The sequence below is a fragment of the Ursus arctos genome, unplaced genomic scaffold, assembly GCF_023065955.2.
Source record: "Ursus arctos isolate Adak ecotype North America unplaced genomic scaffold, UrsArc2.0 scaffold_28, whole genome shotgun sequence".
In the NCBI taxonomy this organism is placed as follows: Eukaryota; Metazoa; Chordata; class Mammalia; order Carnivora; family Ursidae; genus Ursus; species Ursus arctos.
In genome coordinates this window covers 2,437,536-2,458,867 of record NW_026622963.1, presented here as the reverse complement: position 1 = coordinate 2,458,867, position 21,332 = coordinate 2,437,536, and the positions used below count along the sequence as shown (strand labels likewise).

Here is a 21,332-nt window from a genome sequence, read left to right as displayed (position 1 = left end):
CAAGTGCAACATCAGGTGTCCACTTGGGTGGAATTAATATTAATTAAGGACCTGCTCTTTAGGATACTGTACTAGGTTCCTTCCCTTCTCTTACCTCACTTAACCTCCACAACCACCTTGGAGACTGGGAGTTATGACTCCCATTTTATAGGTGAGGAAACTGAGGCTCAGAACAATCATAGGGTTCATCCTAGCTCAGCCATCTGGGAGGAGGCAGAGGTGGGACTTGAGCCCAAGTGCTGACTTTGAGTCCGGTGTTCTGTCAAGCACACCAGACAGCAGGCCTTCCAAGGTATTGAATTCCTGCAGGCTCCAGGAGCTCAAGCCCAAGGAGGAGCCCAGGGATCCAGTCACCTGGGTGCCTGCAGTTGGGGAACATTGAGCAGGGACTTACGGAGGTGCTTGCCCACCTGTCGGAAAACTCTCCAGGATGCTTGATCTCCTTGGGAAATGTTGGAAGGAAGTACACTGTGTACCAAGCTTCCTACTGGCCTCCTCAGTGGGCCCTGGTCATGTCTCAGAAGCTTGTGGGGTGCAGTGAGGAATGTAGGCCTTGAAGCTAGAAGTCCAAGACCTGGGGAACTCCTACCACCTCCAGGAGGAAGAGGCCCCCTTCGTCTGTGGCTTTTCCCTGCCGCTCTCCTCACATACAAACTGATCTTGCTGTCCTCGGCTGCTGCCTCTGTCCCTTCAGTCCTCCTTCCCCTGCCCCACCTCCGCCCCTCACCTTCTCACATGTGGGGAAGAGAAATCTGAGCTAAAAGGCCTCCCACTTAATTCATTACAGTAAACTGGATGATATTGAAAAATGACTCGGGCCTGGCAGCATTTTCCTAAGCAAACTAGCTTCCTCTGGGTTGGCAATTATTGGTGCTTAATAACTGTGTGTTGAACTAATTGATTAATGAATTGTGGGAGAATCCTCGGTCTCCAAAGAGAAATGACTGTCTCTGGTGTGGGAGAGGCTGGAAGGGCAGCTGGTTCAGATTTCTGTCTAATAAAGACCTAAGAATCATAGATATAATGTTTAAAGTCACCTTATCCCACAAGGCTAGCACTGGAGGGAGGGAAAGTAGTCCTCCAACTCACTGACGCATCCCACCCCAGAAGGCAGCTGCGTTCACATCTTGTGCTTTGTCTGGCATTTCCATACTTCACTGCCATTTCCTGATTTTTCCATGATAGATATTTGTTGAATCTGTTGACTTCCTACGATAGAATAAGATTCAGATCAGATGCGGGCAAGTGCGACCCTTCCCCCACCCTCTCAAGTGGGACTTTGTTATAATTTTTGGTTTAATCATTTTGATGACATTAATGACTACATGATGTCACGACAGAATGAATTCAAAATCGGTGTTTATGCTGATACGCTCGCTTACGTATCATCGCTAATTGAGCCCTAAAACTCTCTGGCAGAACTTGAAAAGACCTCTCAATAAGGTCAGACACATCAGAAGTCTCTCAATTTGGTGTTTGTTTCTGTTTTTTACTTTGAGGCCACACTCCCACACTGAGGCTTTGTGTGTTTCAGTTCCTGCTACTTGGTGTCATTTTGCACTTCTTTCACTGCCACCCTCTAATTCCCCTCACCTCCCTCTTACGTTGGTGTCTTCATTTCTTTCTTTTTCTTGGATAATTCTTTCTGAGGAAAGAAAAAAAAAATCCTCCAGCAGCTTCCTGAGAAAGTTCATGGAAAGTTAATTTTTTGAGGCTGTTCGAATCTGAAAATGCCTTTATCGAATCCCTACTTAAGTGTTAGTTTCGCTGGTTATAGAATTCTAAGTTGCAAATTATTTTCCTCTGAATTTCTAAGGCCTTGCTCCATTATCTTCTATCTTCTAGCTTCTAGTTAAGCCCAATACCTTTTGGTTCCTATTCTTTTGTGTGTGCCTTTCTATTTTTTTTTAAAGATTTTTTTTTTGACAGAGAGACAGCCAGTGAGAGAGGGAACACAAGCAGGGGGAGTGGGAGAGGAAGAAGCAGGCTCATAGCGGAAGAGCCTGATGTGGGGCTCGATCCCAGAACGCCGGGATCACGCCCTGAGCTGAAGGCAGACGCTTAACCGCTGTGCCACCCAGGCACCCCTGTGTGTGACTTTCTAAAAAGCTTTGACGAGAATTTATCCATAGAAGTATAAAAATTTGTAGTGATAAGACTTTTTTTTTTTTTTAGATTTTATTTATTTATTCAACAGAGATAGACAGCCAGCAAGAGAGGGAACACAAGCAGGGGGAGTGGGAGAGGAAGAAGCAGGCTCATAGCGGAGGAGCCTGATGTGGGGCTCGATCCCAGAACGCCGGGATCACGCCCTGAGCCGAAGGCAGACGCTTAACCGCTGTGCCACCCAGACGCCCCTGTAGTGATAAGACTTAATGTGGGTCTTTTTCACTTTTCATGCTGGATACTCTATAGACCTTTTCAATTCAGAGATCAGTGCTTCCCATCCTTCCATTCTGGGGAAGTTTTCTTGTGTTATATTTCCCATTTAATCTAGGCACCTCCCTTTTCTCTGTTCTGCTGTCTGGAATCCTCTGTTAATCAGATATCAGACCTCCTGGACTGATCCTCTAATTTTATTATATTTTGCCTACAATTTCTTCCTTGGTACCTCCCCTTCTTCCCCTTCTTTCTTGTTCTTCTTTGTGGGAGATTTCTTTATCTTCCAGCTCTTCTATTGCAATTTTAAAAATTTCTGCCATCTTATTTTTAGATTTCAAAAACTCTTTACTTTTCTCTGGATATCCCCTTTTATAATACTCCACTCTTTCATAGATAAAATAATTTCATATAACCACCTACAGATATTCATATTTAATTATAATAGAAGCTCATACTTCTCTTTTTAGAAGTTTTCTTTGCTCCCTGCATAGTTCCCATTTCCTCTGTGTTCCATTGTGTATTTATCTGCTTAGGTCTTCATCTGTCACGGTAGAGCCTAATTTGAACTACCTGGCGATCCTTCACCACCTGTTCATGTTTTATGGTGTGCCGCAGGAAAGCTGGTTGGAAGGCCTGGGGGTGCGTAGAGAGGGTTGCCAGGCTTGGTACTGATGGGCCCCTTAAATATCAGTATCGTAGGTCCTTCCTTTTGGGTTTATCGGTGCCCCCAGGAAAGAATCCTCTAAAACCCTGCCAGTGGGAATAGAGTCTGGTAATCAGCAGTCTAGTTGCTGAGCAGGCAGAGTCGTGCAGGACCCCCCTTTCTCCTGGCACCCCTTCAGCCATGCTTGGCATCCTGTGTCCAAGCCTACGTGGGCCAACCTCTTCAAAAGTCAACTGTCAGGCTTCTCCCAGACTGGGCAAGTCACCTGGCTACTTGAAGTGGGGGCAGAGATCTGGGGTCTTATTCTCTCTTTTATACACTTTCAAACAACCCTCCTGTTCCAGCACACCTGCCCTCTGACCCTTAGAGGTTACTGCTGTCTCTGATTCCTGAGCTTTTCCAAGGTTACCATCTTCTAGCCTGTGACAGCTCATGTCCTGCATGGCCTCTGCTCCCATTCCTTTTGTCCTTGTAGACTCACCTTTTCCCCTTTGCGCTTGTGTTAGCAGGGCTTGGGAATGGAGTGGAGATAGTGTGTGTTTCCAGACCACCGTGTTTGATCAGAGTCTCTTTGTTTTTCCTCGGCAGTCTATGGTAGCCAGTGCGAGAGCGCTCGTGCAGTGTGGTTTAGTTATCTGCTTTCCTCACCTCTCTCCCCAGGAAACTGGGAGGTCACAAATGGAGTCTTCCTCATATTTTTATATCCCTAATGTCTAACACAACGCCTGGTATACAGTAGGCACTTAATAAATGTGTGCTGACTAATTGGAGGAGCCAGTTGGCCTCAGTCTCCCTATCTCTCAAATGGGGCTTTGGAGCCACAATGTCGAGCTTCTTATACTTCTGTCAATGGGAAGAAAGTCGCACTGATGAAACACAGTGGTCCCTTAGGGTGGCCCGCTTCTAGGAGAGAGTGGCGTCACGTGTGTCTTCCCTCTTCTGTTTCAGGGAGCAGTGTGTGCCCAGCCCTGCCCACCGGGGACGTTCGGCCAGAACTGCAGCCAGGAGTGTCCTTGCCACCACGGAGGGCAGTGTGATCACGTGACTGGCCAGTGCCACTGTACAGCTGGCTACATGGGGGACAGGTAAGAGAAGGGTCAGCTATCGTCCTCGCTGTGTGTGGTGCTCATTTTCCCAGCGGTCTTGCAGAGAGTGGCTGAGGTTTATCAGCCCACACAGCATTCCTCTTTGAGCTTTTCTGCTTTCTCAGAAAGCTTTCGGAGTCCTCCTGCCAGGAAGATTCGTCAACTCATCCTTCCTGGCCCTTGGCCTGCTACACACACACTCACCCCTCCCCCTGCCCAGTGACCCAAGCCTTACGCTTGCCCTGACTCCCCAGGAGAGGGAGGTGAGCACCTATTGTCCTCTCTGCTTTCTGCCTTTACTGGAAGGAGGCAACAGCACCAATAATCCAAAGTAGCTGGGAGTGCAAACTAGTTCACACATTTTGCATAGTTTCTTCTAGAACTGAAGTTTGATTCCTAATTTGGGTTATACCAAAAGGATACTGGCATCGGTTTGCATCCTCTGAGGGCTAGTGGCCTGATAGCCGAACAGGAGCTCCAGTGTCCTGCAATCAAACCAGCCTTGCAGAGCGGATAGCCCACAGAACATGTCACTGAGGAATTCCCGCCTGTGCACATTTGCCGTGGCAGGAAGAAGGGTGCCACAACGATAGGGTAGGTGCAGTGGAAGAGAGAGAAGCGACAGCTGGTGTGTTGAATGGTGAATGATTTCAGAGCTGGGAGAGGACACTTGCCTCGGACAGGACCCGAGCCAAGCCTCAACTACACCTGCCTTTTCTAGAAGAGAGAGAAGCAGTAGGGCAGACGCTCTCACCCCCTTCTCTGCTTCTGTGGAATCCGTGTTTCGTCTCTGGCCCTGGATTTTGTTACTCTGCCCAAACAAAGTGAGGCAAGAGGAACATTTTTTCGCCATCCCTCCGCTTCCCCTGCCCAGGTGACATCAGCAAGCAGGGATCGAGGCTGCGCCAACTCATCGATCCTTCTGGCTGTGACAACATAATTGGACTCCTCCAACTGTCACTGGAGTCAAAGCCCCAAATCCTTGGCGATGTCCAGAAGAGCGATTTTCCGTGTTTTGCCTCTAGCCGAGTCTTTTGAGCCAGATCTCATCACTGCGAGCTAGTGTTCATCTCCGTGAGCTTCCAGCCTTAGAACATGGGGTACGGCGTCCGGAGATCCTCCCTGACTTCTGTCAGAGAGGGGGTGTCTGGGGGGAGGTGGGTGGGAGGGAGGACTGAAGCACGGAGCCCAACTTGCCATCCTCACCCTCTCCCCCAGTAAGGAAACGCTCAGGATACGCTAGTAGGGTCAGGAGCCGGAAGACCCCAGAACCAGAACAGGACCCTTTGTTTCAGTCCACCTGCGCGTGAGAGGTACTCCAACTCACTTGCTGCTGGAGACGAGCAGGCCTGACTGGCAGCTGGCTGGACTCCGAACCAGTAGACCCTACATCGTGGGCTCACTTGGTTTTCGCTGCCAGGATGTCCCCAACAGAAAAGTAATCCCAGTCCCTCTTCTTGTTGGGACCGGCCCATGATCCTGGGCAGAGAGAAATGCCAAAACCTTGGGGCCCTCTGAGCAAGCTTCACTCATCCACTGTAGAGAGTTCAGTGGGAGAACCAGGTAGCATTTGGGTTTCCCACCTCAATGGGCCGCCTAGTGTTTAATATTTTATAAAATTGCCTCCATTAATTTTGTAGGCGACAGCTGCATTAACCGTCCCCAAATCATTGCAAGCATATTAACGTTGAGTGGGTGTAATAGTGCGGGCCTCCCCGGATAGGCCGAATTCAGTGCAAATTAAACATGAAACTTAACGAGGGCTTAGCAGCTCATTTTGTAATTTAATTGAGCAATGGATCTGGTTGTTAATGGCAATATCAGACACATTAGATTGATATGTTGCAAAGGAAGGATGTTTAAGGAGAAAACTAATTCCTGCTGTGATTACCCTTCTGTTCCACAGGCCCCGTTATTAGCGTGCTTTGTGGAAAATTCATTAGCAGTCATTGCTTGATCTCTAAATAAATAAGTTGTTTAAATTGTGAGTAGGAAAAAAAAAAGAGGCTGATTATGTAAATGGATTAGCTTGTCAATATTTCATTTCCAGATTCTTTTTCTGGGGCTATGGAGTCAGTCACTTCATAAATACGGCAGGGCGGGGTAGTGCCTCCAGGAGGAGCTCACTGGCCGGGGCTCTGTCCGGTCCTGCTGGGTGGCAGGGAGCAGGAATGTTCCAGTGGAAGGGGGGAGTTGTCAGGAGGGTCTCCTGGCTTGGGTCTCTTGCCCTGGTGTCCGAGACATCTGAGGAGAACCAAACTGAGTGACTTCTGGGAAAATCCATTCTGAGGCTGAAGAGGAGCTGCAAGTCAGATGCTGATTTTCCAGCCCTTCAAACTTTGTGTCCTGCCCTTCTGCCTCAGTTTCCCTCTTTCCCTCCCTCCATCCCGCTCCTCCTCCTCCTTCCTGTCTTCTACCTTCTGTTTCTTCTCCAGACAACCTCTTCCTTCTTTTCTCTTCCTCCCTCTGTTTTCTGTTCTCCTTCCCAAAGGGGACCTCGGCCTGGCTAAAATGCCACCGAGATCTTCTGGGCAACAGCCTGGGGTCATCTCGGCCACTTGCAGGCAGTCTGAGCTTGGAACACACCTTACCTGTCTGCATCCCAGCCCCCTCAACTCCAGAGTGAGGGTGATGGGCATACCCACTGCTTCAGGGGCCCGGACCCTGGCTTCAGGGCCTGCCTCGCTGGGAGCCCCTCTCCAGCCGCTGCCCCAGGCTGTGGCCGTCCTCATCCCTGCTGCCCCTCCATTCTGCCGCATCCCTCCTTTTGCCGCAGTGACTCTGAGGGGGCAATGGATGGCATTTTCCTTGGGGAAGCCCTCAAGGTTAGACCACAGTCACTCTCCTCTCCCTGTCATCCTGGGCACAAGGTGACAGAGAGAAGACAGACAGCGGCATCCCAGGCAGAGTTGCCAAGACTTGCGTCCGACACCCCAGCCACTCTGGGCCTCGGGCACTCGCCACCCAGCCCAACGGCATCGCGAGGGCCCGGCCACACCACGTGCCCGTGTGAGCAGCACCCAAGGGCCCCCAGACTCGGCTCTGCCTGCCCTGCTGGGGAGAACAGCACTGGCTCCAACTCCTGGCTCTCCAAGGTTTAATAAAGAAGTTAGGACTGTATTCTGTTTTTTTAAAAAGCATCTTTTATTGCCCCCTCCCCCACCGTTCTTGTGAAAGGCACAGGAAAATGCTTGTCTAGATGACAGTTAGAACACGTCAGAACTCCTCACATCCACTCCATGGTTAACATTTTGGAATTCTTCCCTTCGAGTCTTTTCATGCCAGCATCTGAGGCAGAAGGTCGGATGGGCTCTGTTCCGGGAACTTCAGAAAACAGTATTAACAAGAATATTAATCATAACTAACATTTCTTCCTGAGTCCTTACCACATGTGGGACACCTTTCCAAACGTTTACATGCATTATCTCGTGTAATCCTCAGACAACCTGGTGAGCTTTAGTAATTATCGTCCCATTTTATGACAAGAAAGCAGATATCAGGACTGACTTTTCCGCACCGCTGGAGCCGTGCCGGGACGTGGGTCATGCAGAACCCCAGAGGCCACTTCCCTTGTCTCTGGGACACAGGAGCCACCCACCTCTTTTACCCTGGGTGACCCAGGTGTCCCCCTGACCTTGTCAGGATCCGGGGGCAGTGACAGTGACTCTGCATCACTGGGGAACAGCCCCGGTCTGGGGTGAGGGGTGTTGGGCAGTCAGCAGTGGGGGCCACAGTCCTCCACAGAGGATGTACAACCAGTGGCTGTGATGCAGTGAGTGGAATGATTGTGGTTACCCTGGGAGCTCCAAGGAGCAGGCAAACTGCTTGACACAAAAGGGGCTCAGCCCTCCTCCTTGGAGGGGGGTGCTCGCCGGCTGGTGGGAGCGGCTCAGCTTCTGCCTTGGGCACCCCACCCCGTGCCCCCGTCCAAGAAAGAGGAAATAGTCGCTGTCGTGGGGGATTCTCCCATCTAGTGAAGGAGCGTGCCTCTTGTGCTCGGGAAAGTTCCACACTGGTGGAGAAGACACGTCTCCAGGCTGACCCAGGGAGACTGGCCATCCGCCCAAAAGACAAAAACAGGAACAGTGAGTAGAAGTGAAAGGACTACGTTTCATCACACCTAAGAGGCCACGGATGGGAAAATGCATCATCGTATCTACTGCTAAGAATGAGAACACTGATAATTAACCCATGACATGCCGCGAGTTGTAAGAAAACGGAACCGATGGCGGAAATGCTCAAACGTATTTTAAAAGCATAAGGTTTATTGTTTAACAGGTACAGAATTTCAGCTTTGGGAAGATGAAAAGGTTCTGGAGATGGTGGTGATGGTTGCTCAAAATGCGAATGTCCTTAATGTCACTGAAAAACGGTTGAAAGGGTAAATTTTATGTTACATATATTTTACTGCAATCAAAAAATGAAATAACCACATTTCAGGCTTAGAAGCAATGAAATCTGATAGTACAAACTCAGTTCCAGGGGACCGAGAAGGGGACCAGGCACGAAGCGGGGACCTGACTGGGGGACTGAACCTCAGGAGCTTCCTGAAGGACGAGAAGGGAGCAGGGGAGGCTGGGATCGGGTGCAGCACGCCAGGCCCGGGGCCTGGAGGCAGAGGGTGCGTGCTGGATGGATCTGGAAGGGGTGGCGAGGGGGCACAGCCTCAGCCCTGGTCTGCTGTCCTGCAGGTGCCAAGAGGAGTGCCCCTTCGGGACGTTCGGCTTCCAGTGCTCTCAGCGCTGTGACTGCCACAACGGGGGCCAGTGCTTGCCCACCACCGGCGCCTGCGAGTGTGAGCCTGGCTACAAAGGCCCGCGCTGTCAGGAGCGGCTGTGCCCCGAGGGACTGCATGGCCCAGGCTGCACCTTGCCTTGCCCCTGTAATGCCGACAACACCATCAGGTATGAGCTGGGGTCCAGGGGGCCTGGGGATGCTTGGGTGGGCAGGCACTGGTAGAGAGGGGGCTTCTCAGGGCATAGACATCCCCACCCGACCCTGTCTCCAGCTCGGTGACCCAGGCAGGACAGCGAAAGAGCTGGGACCTCAGTAGTTGCCTTTGCTAACTAACCACTCTGATGAAAAGAAGGGGAAGCCAAAGCTGTACAGACAGCCAGGACTGGGACCCAAGTCACCTGCCTCTGTCTGCCACACCCGGCTGCCAGCTTGGAAAACGGGCCAACCTGAGACCCACCACAAAGGAGCAAGGAGGGAGTTTGGCGATCCTCAGGGCAGCGGGGTGGGATGGAGCCGCAGGGTCCCCTGGTGCTGGGATGGCTGGGCTCCCGTGCCACAGGCTCTGAGGGCATTGTCCTTGAGAAATGTCCCTTCCACAGGCCCCACATCTAACTTAGCCGTTCCCCAACCCCTAGAGGCCCGGAGACAAGACTGCCGGGGCAGAAGCAGGGGCTTGAGCCACAGAGGGCCAGTACTGGAAGGGACCTTGGAGATCAGTAGTGCTCTCCCGGGGTCTGGAGAGGGCTGTCCCAGCAGGAAGGGGGAGAAGCAGGAGAGACAGAGATCAGGGCCAGCCTCTCCCTGCACTCTGTGCCCTTTTGGGCTTGAGGCCACCTTAGCTGAAGCTGGCGCCAAGCGCTGCTTCCAGACGAGCCTGAATCTGGGGAGCAGAGAAGCCAGGGCCGCCCCCCAGTCCTCCTGTCCGCATCTCTTCACTTCCTGCTTCATGCAGCAGCTGGCAGCACCCTCTGGTAGTAAATGAGGCTGTTGGCCCCAGAGAGGGCCTCCAGGGCCCTTGATGTGGCTGCCTCTTATCTGGGTGCTGAAGGGTGGGGGAGTCTCCCTTCTCCCCTCGGACCTGCAGGACAGCTCAGGGCAGGACTGGCAGCTCGGGGGGAGGGGGCTATCGTTTGCAGGCCAGAGATGCCTCTTCTTTGCAGCCCGCTTGCTGGGATGGCCAGGACTCGGCCTCAGCCCCCTCTTCATTTCCAGCTTTTGATTCTCCACAAATCCCCCAAGAGCCTCTGGTCACCGCAAGCAGGGGCATCTTAGCAAGTGTTGTGGCTCAGGTGGAATCAGTCCTTGGTCCTCAGTCCCTGGAGCTGAGTGGCTAGGGTGTCGCCACCCGCAAGGCAGAGGGCTGGGAAGGAGGCTGATGAAAGGGGCTCTGCGGCCAGCCGAGTGGGCCCGTCTATGACCCGAGCACTCATTCACTCAGTCTTCCACTCAGCAAACACCAAGTGCCTGCAGGGCCGACCACAAGGAGGAAAGAGAGTCCCTCAGCACCAGTCCAGCCCTCAGGAACTCGGGTCTGGAGCACCCGCACACACCGAGCACCTTCTACCATATTTCTGCAAATACGAGACAGTAGCAGGAGTGAGGCACAGCTCTGTGTTATGTACTGCTAAGAAAGGAGAATGCTGTCCACGCAACCATGACGCACCATTGACTGTACAGCACACCCAGTATCTGAGATGTGAAATGTGGGGGAAAGTGCATCTTAGAATCGGTCCCAACATGTGCTCAAGTAACTGTGACCAGGGCTGTGTATAGAAAGCACCAGAGGAAACTGCTGTGCTGGTCAGGGAGGTCTTCTTGGAGGAGGTGGCATCTGGGCTAGGTCTGGAGGACAGGGTAAGAGCTCTAAGCCTCTCAAGAGAGGGGCTCCATACGGCTGGCCAGGGGCTGGGCAGCTGCCTCAGCCCGTTGCACTGGTGGAGAATAGCACCGGGAGCCCCCACCCCTGCCGGCGGCCAAGGGAGGACTGTCTCGGGGCCGGGAAGCAAGGCCGCCGCTGAGGTCCAGTGCAGGGAGAATCCCTTCCTCAGAGATCCAACCAATCCCCCAATTAAAGAGCTATTGTTTTCCTCCTGTGCCTGAGCAGCCATGCCCTGCATAATTCATTCTTCCTCTGAAGGAGTCCTCGCTGCATTATTAATCTGGAAGGACTCCCTGTTCTCCGTCGCTAATCCCAGCCCATCCAACACTGATGACTGTTTGCTTTAGTGTCTTTAACACGTGTCCTGTGGCAGGGACTAGGAGTCAGTAGTGTTTCTTAGAACTGGGGCTCCAGGCTGGGCTCCTCAATGTCGGCATGACACCGAGCTGTGTCACAGCCTAGGCTCCTTGAGGGCGGGAGTGGCCTGGCTGGTCCCCCTCTGCGGCCTCAGCGTGGCCCGGTGCCTGGCACAGAGCAGACCTTCAGTGAGAAGAATCCCTGAATTCCTTCGAAACAGCCCATTCCTCTAGGTGGTTCTGCCCCCGAGCTGATGTCTGCCTTATTATTTCTTTTAGTGATCGGCACGTTGGCCCTTATAACGGAACCCACGACACTCACACGTTTTCATTCACTCTCACTCAAGACTTTCTCAGCCTGGCCGCTATTGACAATTGGGCTGTATAATTCTCTGATGTGGGAACTCATGTATTTCACCAGGTGCTCAGCAGCAGCCCCGGCCTCTCCCCACTGGACGCCAGCAGCAACAACCAGCCCCCCAAGTTCGACAGGCAAAGCTGTTTCCTGGGTGCAGAGGGGAGAGGCTACATCGCCCACGGTTAGAGCCTCTGGCCTGACTGTACTCTCTTCTGCTGCCCGGGGCTGTGTTCTCGCGGTCACAGAGAGCACCTCTCTTCTTCTGTGGGGACACAGGTCACTCTTCTCTTCCATGAGCCTTTGTCCCATCACAGAGCCTTCTCTGGGACCCAAGAAAAGTAGAGGGAGGACTCTGACTCCTAGTCTTGAGGCAGTTAAGCTGTCCTGAGTGGGGTCTGGAACCCCTGAGTCCTGCCTTCAGAAGTACCTCTGTCTGAGCAAATGTCCTGTTACGTGTACTTGTCCTCTCCGTGTCTCAGTTTCCCAATCCGTCCATCACCTTCGTCAGCCCCGTGGGGGTAAAAGTTCTCTTGTGGTCTTTGGAAGGGACGCTTCCCCCCAACTCCCTGAGACATGGAGTGTGGGATCCCCAGAAGCCTAGCCCCGTTGTCCCCCTGGCTTCCAAGAGAGCGTACGACAGAGCCCCACCGAGAAGGCTTGCAAGGCCTTGAGCATCTTTCCCAGGGGGACAGAGTACTGTTAGCCCCCGACCAAAGGAAAGCGTACTCATCCGGCCCCAGCCTCCGTCTGCCTGGTGCCCCCTCTGGAGAGGCTGCTTCAAAGGGGTTGAATCCATGTGCCTGGGGAAGGACGAAGTGGCTGGCGAGGTTCCCCCATCACGTCGTTCTCTTTATAAACACTCCGTTGCACACACAAAGAAATGCTCCTCCTTCGTAAAGGAATAACCTTGAGAAAGAGAATGCCCGTGTGTCAGGCCTCTGTCGTGTCCCCTCCACAACTGGATTGTCATAGACGAATTCTAGCAGCATGATCGTGTATTACCTTTGAAAGATTTTATTTAGCCAACAGATGCAGCACTGATAGAAATCTCAGAGCAACCAAAAAAAAAGAAGAAAAAAAAAAAGACAGAAAAATCCACCCTGAAAAGATTCCTGTATTGTTCAGCTTTCGGCTCCTATTAACTTGTGATTAATCTGTATCTGGGGAAAATGGCAGAAAGGCAAGGAAAAAAAAAAATAACACTGAGAGCAAACTGAGCCAGCCTGAACACTGCTGTGACTTCTGTCTGAGCCCCACCAGCAGTCACTTGCCCACCATGTGACCAAAGGGAATGGCTGTGCCCCCACGGAGTGGAGGGGAGCAGGGAGCAGGGGGTGCCTAGGAGAGAGCGGACGTGAGGAAGGCACCCAGTGCTGGGTCCTAAACCACTCCACCAGCCATCGCTCCTCACTGTCTCTTGAAAGGGATTTCAGAAGTTTTATAATAGATGATAAGCCATCAAATTAAGAAACTAGAAATCTTGTTTTTTACATAGAATTTTAGGAAGAGAGAAAGAAGTGATTTCAGAATCCGTTTTGAGCTTTCTGGTTCTCAGAGTGGAAAGTAAATTTGGCACCGAACACAGCCCTAAGCAGCCAAAACACGGGCAGCGGAGACAGCAAGCGGGCATCGCAGGAGTGCTTAGAAGTCAGCGTGTGCCAGCCGGTGCGTGCCTGCAGGCTCCCCACAGCGTGGTGGGCCCACCAGAGCCAGCGCCTGCGCTGAGAGCGTCCACCGATGGGAAGCGCAGAAGCGCGCCTGAGACCCTTTGGCATCGCTGGGGCTGGGCGGAGCTGATGGCCACGGCCAACTCTGCTTGCTAGGTCCTCGTGTGTCTGTCCCCAGGGCTGTCACTGAGCCAGTCCCTCTAACCCCTGGGGAGGCCCCTGGAAGTTTGGAACCGAGAAGGGCTGGCTCAGAGTGTTGAGACAGAGTGGCGTGGCCCACATCTGTCCGGCTGAAGGTCAGGGCCACCACGCGGGGGCCCCCGCGCCCCATAGCACCCGTGCAACCTATTGTTTCCCCCTCACAGTGTGGGGCTCAGGGAGGAGTTTGTCTGGAGCCAGGAAGGTCAGGAAGTCTTTAAGCCCTCATCCCCTTGCATGAGTCTTCTTTTCTACATACAGTTTTCATTGTTTTACATCTGTTTATAAATGTAACAGATGCCCAGTTTGGGAAAGTTCGAGAATACATAGAAATTTAAGGAAACAACTTCGAATCACTCATAATTTCTCAACCCAGAGGTGAGCCCCAAAACCATTTTGTTGTGATTTGTTCATTCTTCATGTCTCTGTCTCTGTCTCTCTCTCTCACTATGTATATATATGTGTATATATATAGACATCTTTTTTCCATATTTTAGATCATGACTGTATATAATTTCCTTATTTCACTTCACCTTATATCACTAACAAGTTTGGAAAACACTTGAATACTTCTCTGACATCCCTTCATACAAATTGTCATAATTCATTTAACAAGCACTTTGTTGTCAGGGGCGTCACGAGCCAGTCAGACAACCCTGGGTTTGAGTCCCCGCTGCCACTGACTTAGCCGTGCGACCTTGGGCAAGTCACATAACCTCCAAGCGCCGTCTGTAAAATAGAGGCTCTCATGCCTAACTCGCAGGCTTATCTGAAGATGAGAAATATGTGTGAAGTGCCTGGTGCTTTAATAGCCTGGTCACATTATTATTTAAATTGCTTCCATTTCCCCACTGTTATAAATAATGCTTTAGGGAACATCTCTGTGCATAAATCTTGCTTCACAACTCTGATCGTTTCTTTAGGCTAGAATCTTAGAAATGGAATTATAAGACCAAAGGGTCTGAATATTTTTAGGACTCTTGACACATCACCCCAAACAGTTTTCCAGAACACTTTACCAGCATCAAGTATTGTTCTTTTTCTTTAAAAAAACAGCAAAACAAAACAAAAACTTTACTATTTTGTTAGAGGAAAAGTGATTTCCAGTTGTTATTCTGACTTGGTAATGAACGAGGCTAAACCTTTTCCAAAATGATTATTAGCTACTTCCACTTACTATTCAGGAACTGTCTGCTCTTGTCCATCCCTCATTTTCTGTGAGAAAACCAGGGCTCCCGGAAGAGAAAGAGCTTGGCTGGGCTTCACACAATTAGTGTATTCATTAATTCATTTGCCAAATATGTACTGAGCATCTCCAATGTGCCAGGGACTCTGCGGGGCCCTGGGGTACAATACAGAGAAGGTGAGATAGACAGAGGGCCTCCCCCCATGGAGCTGCCACCTGGTGGGGGAGACAGATGATAAACAAGTCCATAGACACAGACAGTAATTACTCGTAGTGAAAGTACTGTTCACTCCCAGGTACTTAATGGGGCAGTGAATACAAGCCAGGCACTGGGGATCCACCAGTCACCCGGTGAGACAAAGCCCATGTCCTTGTGGAATTTAGCAGAATGAAGACTTGTACCCAGGCTCCCCTGCCAGCCCAAAGCATGTTTCTTTTGATCCTATCCCTTGAGCTGGACTCCGGAGCTGAGAGGCAGGTGACACAGGAAATCTAGGAAGGTCGGCTTGTCACTACCATCCAGCGTCTTCTCTGGAGTGTTAGTCTGAGTTCTCCCCACATACAAGAGATTTACTAGGGAGACAGCTGTGAGGGAAAATGGGGAGGGGGTTGGGGAGGCTGGGAAAACATCACGCTGCAGTGTAGGTTTGACCCATGTGGAGGAGAGGGAAGGAAGGAAGGCTGGGTGGAAAGCGTTAGGCTGTATCACAGTTCTAAGAAAGACTGGCAAGATGGGGAGTCTTCAAGCCAAACTGCCCATCAGAGGAGTCTCAGATCTCCCAGGAATGTGCCGACCTTAATACCCCTGCCCTGCTCTAGCTGGGAGCAGCCCAGTGGGAAGTGTGGGCTCTGAGCAAATGTAGTGATGGATTTCAGACACTGTAGCTGGGGCCATTGGGCATTTACCTTGCCCCTAGAAGCTCTGAGAAGCACACGGTCACCACACTGGCATCCCCTCTGATCATGAATGGATAGTGACTGCTGGATCAGACCTCAGCTAGCCAGGGAATGCCCGCTCTCTATTGGTCATGCCGGGCATCCCCTGCCTCGGGGGGGATGGATGGGGATGGAGACGATCACACTAACCCTTAAAAAGCACTAGCAAAGCCCAGATGGAAGGTATTCTCTCCAGTGTAGACATTGCCAGAGGCGGAAGGCCACATCTGCCCTGAGGTCTCATTTTAAGTTAGCAAATGTCCGTGGAGTATCTACAATATGCAGAACCACTGGGCATCACTGCAACCGTTTCGTGCCTGCCCTTACGCCAGGCATCTGCCTTGGTACAGTGGGAGTGAGGCTCTGGGTGTCCTAGTCCTAGGGAAGGGACTGAAGAAGACTGCCTTTTTCTTTGGACTCCGTGTATTTGTATTAGAAAGAGCACTTCTTTGGGAGTCAGAACACCTGTGTTATAATCCCGATTTTGCTGCTTCCTCACTATGTGACTTGCGGCAAATTATAAAATTACCGTGAGCCCCAGTTAAAACCATGTGACCTTGGCACCTTCTGACAAACAAGGCAGTGCACAATTTAACCTCAGAGGCCCCTGGATCCTGCTACCCTGGCAGACCAGAATTGGGGTGGGCAGAGGGTGGGACTCGGCTGCCTCCCTGGCCAGACTGTCCTCTCATTCTTCTGTCCTCTGCTCAGCTGCCACCCAGTAACTGGAGCGTGCACCTGTCAGCCAGGCTGGTCTGGCCACCACTGCAACGAGTCCTGCCCTGCTGGCTACTACGGCAACGGCTGCCGGCTGCCTTGCACCTGTCAGAACGGCGCTGACTGCCACAGCATCACTGGGAGCTGCACGTGTGCCCCGGGCTTCATGGTAAGATGGGAAGGGTCTCCCATGGCCCCAGACTCCCCACCCCACACAGGAGTGGAGGGACCAGCTCCTCCCATCTCTGAGGAGAATCGGGGGATGTGGCCTTTTGCCCAGGGATGAAGAATGGGAGTGTCTCTGTGGCCCGCTCAGAGATAGGGCTCTGGACCACAGAGCCCCCAGGCTGTTCTCGAAGGGCCGATTCCGCTGGTTTCTGTGACTGTAGATGTAATAGAAGGAGAGGGTCTTTCCATTGTCCCCTCACCCTGGAACAGCTGTTGTCACTGAGCCCAGCTCCTCCCTGTCTGAATCCTGTGCACACAGTGTTTTACATCATGAGAACTGCAGTACACACACCGTCTTGCATTCTACTTGCTTTCACCCACATTTGCTGCTCGGGCTTCTTAATTATCATTTTAAATAGCCGCATACCACTGCAGGAGCTGCCGGGCCCCCCAGTTTACTCAGCCATCCCCTTACTGCTGAATATTGAGTTGTTTCCAATGTTCACAGCAAATGTTGCAATAAGCATCTTCCTACAAACAGCTTTTCCTCTCCTATTGAATTATTTCCTTAGGGTGAATTCCCAGGGTCAGTGGGCATAATATATTTATGGCTCTTGATGGATGTTGCCCTATTACTTTCCTTGAGGGTTGTATAAATCTATACCGCCACCAGCCATGTACGAATGTACCTATTTCAAAACAACTTTGCTAACATCCTTTTTTTTTCTTTTTTCTTTTTTCTTTCTTTCTTTCTTTCTTTCTTTCTTTCTTTCTTTCTTTCTTTCTTTTTTTTTTTTTTTTTTGCTAGTTATATCGGTAGAAAATGGCTCCTCGATGTTGTTCTAATTTGCATTTCTCTGATTACTAGGGAGAGTGAACCTTTCCCCCACATGTTTACTATTTGTACTTTCTCATGAATTATGCTGGTTTTTATGAGGTTAGGGAACCTGACAGTGGAAGTGGAATCCTGTTTGAAGGCGGGGCATGCCCAGTGGGTCTGAGGACCCAAGCGCTTGGGGGTCCCCCACGGCCGTGTATTTCATTGCGCTGCAGGAAGTGGTTGGTGTAGTACAAACTGCGGTCTTTGGAACCAGACTGGGGTCACATCCTGGCTGTCCTGGCACCGACTGCGTGACCTTGGGCCAGTGAGCTAACCGCTCTCAGGCTGGGTTTCCTCACCCCTGGAGTGGAACACCTTGCAAAATTGCTGCCAGGTGGAGAGATGGACTGTTGAAGGTACCTCACCCCGGTGCTTCTCACACTTTAGTGAGTGTATGAGTCAGCAGTGGGCCCTCTGACCTTGCAGATTCTGATCCAGTAGGTGGGGGTGGCCTTTCTGACAAGCTCTAGGTGATGTCGGTGCTGCTGGTCGGTGGCCTCACTCTGAGTAGGAAGGGGTGGTGCTCAACTTGGGCTGCCCATTGGAATCACCTGTGGAGCTTTATAAACACCGATGCCTGCCCCCCACCCCCGAGACATTGATACTTTTGGTCTAGTTGAGGCCAGTGTGCTGCCAAGGTGGAGATCCTCTGATCTATAAGGAAGCTCTAGTCATGGTGTGGGAGTGTGGATTGTGCCTGGAGACTTTTGCGGGCAGGTTGCCCTGGTCTCTAGAACAAAACTCTGCTCAGTTCCTTCTTCCTCCTCCCTAGTGCAGATAAAATTGGGTGAAAATGAATTCTAGTGACATCTTTGAAAGAGAAAGAAGTCTGTTCCTCCTGCAGGTCTCCTTTCTAAATCACGTTGATCGGTGTGAGCTTTGGCCATCACTTCCACAGAAAAACGGAGTGCCCTAGGTTTGGGGCTCGGGTGGGAGAGAATAGTTGTTTGGGATTAAAAATTTCATGCCACCAAGTGATCAGGAGACAGAAGCAGAAGTGAACTGACCACACCAGAACTGTTAGTGGGGCCTTCTGACCCTGGTCCCAGTTTGGCTACTATGACTTTGGGCAGGTGGCCAACTCTCTCAGGGTCCCAATTCCTTCATCTGTAAATGATAAGTGTGCAGGGGGAAATGAACCCACTGATTTCTAAGGTGGTCCACTTTGTGGACTCCATGGACCATGTCAGGAAACACACCCCTCTGGGGAATATAAAGGAAAGTAGGAGCAAGGAGGGGTGTGTGTGTGTCTTTGCCAAGGGAGAGGTTGTACACATCGTATATGGGTCTGCCGAGAGTCCCATGTTCCCCTTCTTCACCCCCAACTGCCTGCCTGGTCACTGTTCCTCAATCGAAGGAAGAATTAGCACCCTTCGAGGGCTAGGAAGGCCAGTGTCTCTGTGCGCACTGCCCCCAGGCCAGGGCTCCTGCAGTCTGGAGGCCAGCCCACTGCTTCTCTTCCTCCCACCTGGGATGCAAATGACTTCCTGCCCTTGAACTTTGGGAGACTTGGCACTTGCAGGAATCATCTCTTTGTGGAGTCCCACCTGCCTGGGGCTCGGGGCTAAGACAGATTGTAAGCCAAACTGCCCTGGTGAGAGCCCGTGAATTCTCATCCATCTCCTCCTGCCCAGCCTCATTATACCTGGAAAGGCTCTTCTGAGTCCCTGTTGGGTGTTGAGCAGGAGCTGCTGGAGGTGATTACAGAACAGTCAATTGTTCTCGTCCAGCGTGACTCATTCCTGCATGCACCAGACTCCAAGAGGGAACTCATTACTGTTGCCTTTACCCCAGCTTCTGAATGAATGCAACTTCCTGCAATTAGCTAACTCTGGTCAGGGTCAGGGATTGAGGCAATCAGCAGAGCCGACTTGGCTGAGACCCTCCCCAGAATGCCCTGCAGTCAATAATAATTAGCAATGCCTTTATTTGCTAGTTAGCCTATAAATTTATGCAGCTGCCCTTTTCCTGGAAAGATTTTTAGGATGAGCAATTAATTAGAGACTAATTAAAAGAGCCCTTTTCTGAGTGTTTAGAGACCTCCATCCTAGTCTCCCTAAACTTGGACATGTTGCCTCACTTTGCTGGGCCTCAGTTTCCTCATCTGTAAGATGGGAGTCACATCAGTACTGCCTGCTATCGGATGTGAGTAACCAACATGGTAATGGGTGTGAGGCCACATCCTCAGCTGGCCCTTCCCACCAGAACTGTCCCGGCCACGGGCTTTTTAGGGAGGATGTGGGGATAGCTTTAGGAAAGCAGAGTCTCTGAGGGCTGAGAATGGCCTCAGGAGCACTAGTAAGGTAGTGCAGAACCACCCCTGGGAGTCCAGTGACGTGATGCTCCAGCCAGGTGGTCCCCAACCCCTGCAGAGGCCATGAGGATATGGGGCAGGAGCAAGCCCCACCTGGCGCTCTGGGTGTGCTAGCCCTCACACTCTTTCTCCTTCTTTCCCAGAGCTCTAGATATTTACTCTGCCAAGGACTTGGGGGGCAGCTGGGGGTACGGAAAGGCTAATCAGACATCCACCCAGCCTTCAAAGAGCTTGTGCTCAGCGATAATCATATTCACACTAGTAGCAAACACTTCTGCGTCCTCGCTGCATGCTTCATCTCTATCCCTCACAAGAGCCTGGTGAAGGTGCACTTTCATGTTCCTCAATTTGAAAATGAGGAGCTGAAGTTCAAACAGGATAAGTGACTTTGCCCAGGATCACAAAGCCACTGAACTCTCATAGGTTAGATGATAGACTTTGATTGACAGGTCACCATGGAACCACACAATACTGAGTTCAGATCCTTGCCTCCCAATCCCCACTCTGCCTCCTGGCAAGTCACTTATCCTGCCTAAGCCTGAGTTTCCTCATTTGTTAAGAGGAGGCTTTGCCACGAGACTGAGAATCTTCATATGGAAAGTTTGTCATTCAGTGCCTGGAACATAGTAAGCACACGTAAAATGATAGTAATTATTGGTGCACTGTGAGAATAGTAGGGGAACAATGCTTCTTCCAAGCCTAGCACCCCTCCCATCAAGGAGAGTGTCAAGATGACCTACACCCGGGGGTTCCTGTTGGAGCAAGCAGAGTCATGAATACGCACAACTATGGGTCCAAGCAGGTCCACCCAAGCACCCGTGGGTCACCCTGAATAGTCAGTCTCAGGAGGCATAGTGGGGTGGACACACCTGTCAATGTTTGGGGAAATGGACATAGGGCTGGAGATAGGAATAAAGTCTAGGTATTTTACATGTTAGCTTGGCAACAGCCGTGGAGTCACTTGAGGCATGCTTTGCTGAATTGCATTGGGTCTGCTGGGCGGGGCAAAAGAGCCCTGAACTGGAAGGTGAGAAACCAGGTTCCTAGCACTGGTTCTGCTAACTTTCAGGACTTATATTTCTTATCTGTAAAGTGGGAATGATATTCTCTACCCAACAGGAACAGTGTTATGGAAACTGGTCATTAAAATGGGAGGGTTTAAGATTGGGAGAGACATTGTTTCAGCACCTCGGACAGCCACCAGGAGGCTCTCCTCCAAGGTTGCTCTTGTTCTATTAGAACCTAGGGTCCTCACCCAGTCAGAACACCAGGGGGGACCAGGAGCGGGGAAGGGCAGAGTGAGGGTCACATGACCCAGGGGGGCTCAGGCCAGCAGAGTCCTGCACGTGTTCCCGTGAAGGTTAATCCAGGAAGGGAGGAGGGAATAGCTGAACTGTGGTTGAAGGGACTAAGTGGAGCTGTCTCCATCCACTTAGAATTTGGAGTCACATCATCCTTTTCCATGGCTTCTCATTACCCACAAACAAAACTCAAACTCCAGTCCTTTGTAACCTGCCCTTAAAACTAGTTAGTCCACCCTAACTTCATCTCCTGCTAAGTCTTGCTGTAAACCTGTGCTGTGGCCACCCATAACTCACTTTTCCCCAAGCACAGTGTCTGCCTGGGGGCCTCTGCCTGTGCCCTTTCTCAAGCTTTTCCCTCCTCCTAGAATGCCCTCCCCACTGTCCTTATCTTAGTCTATGAAAATCCTTCTCAGCCTTTCAGGGCTGAGAGCAAAGGCTGCCTCTTCCATGAAGCCTTCCCTGAATATTCCTGTCTTCAGAATTAAGCCTTCCATCTCCTCA

At 51.2% G+C, this 21,332-nt stretch overlaps 1 protein-coding gene across 4 annotated transcripts in view; it reads left to right on the top strand.

Annotated features, from left to right (window-relative positions):
• MEGF11 (multiple EGF like domains 11) overlaps positions 1–21,332 on the top strand; it is a 218,629-nt gene that overhangs the window by 150,566 nt on the left and 46,731 nt on the right. For all 4 annotated transcript variants that reach the window (XM_044392025.2, XM_026478347.3, XM_044392024.2 and 1 more), the window contains exons 7-9: positions 3,995–4,131; positions 8,823–9,035; positions 16,160–16,334. In XM_044392025.2, the coding sequence (XP_044247960.2) occupies positions 3,995–4,131; positions 8,823–9,035; positions 16,160–16,334 (525 nt within the window). The remainder of the gene's footprint in view (positions 1–3,994; positions 4,132–8,822; positions 9,036–16,159; positions 16,335–21,332) is intronic.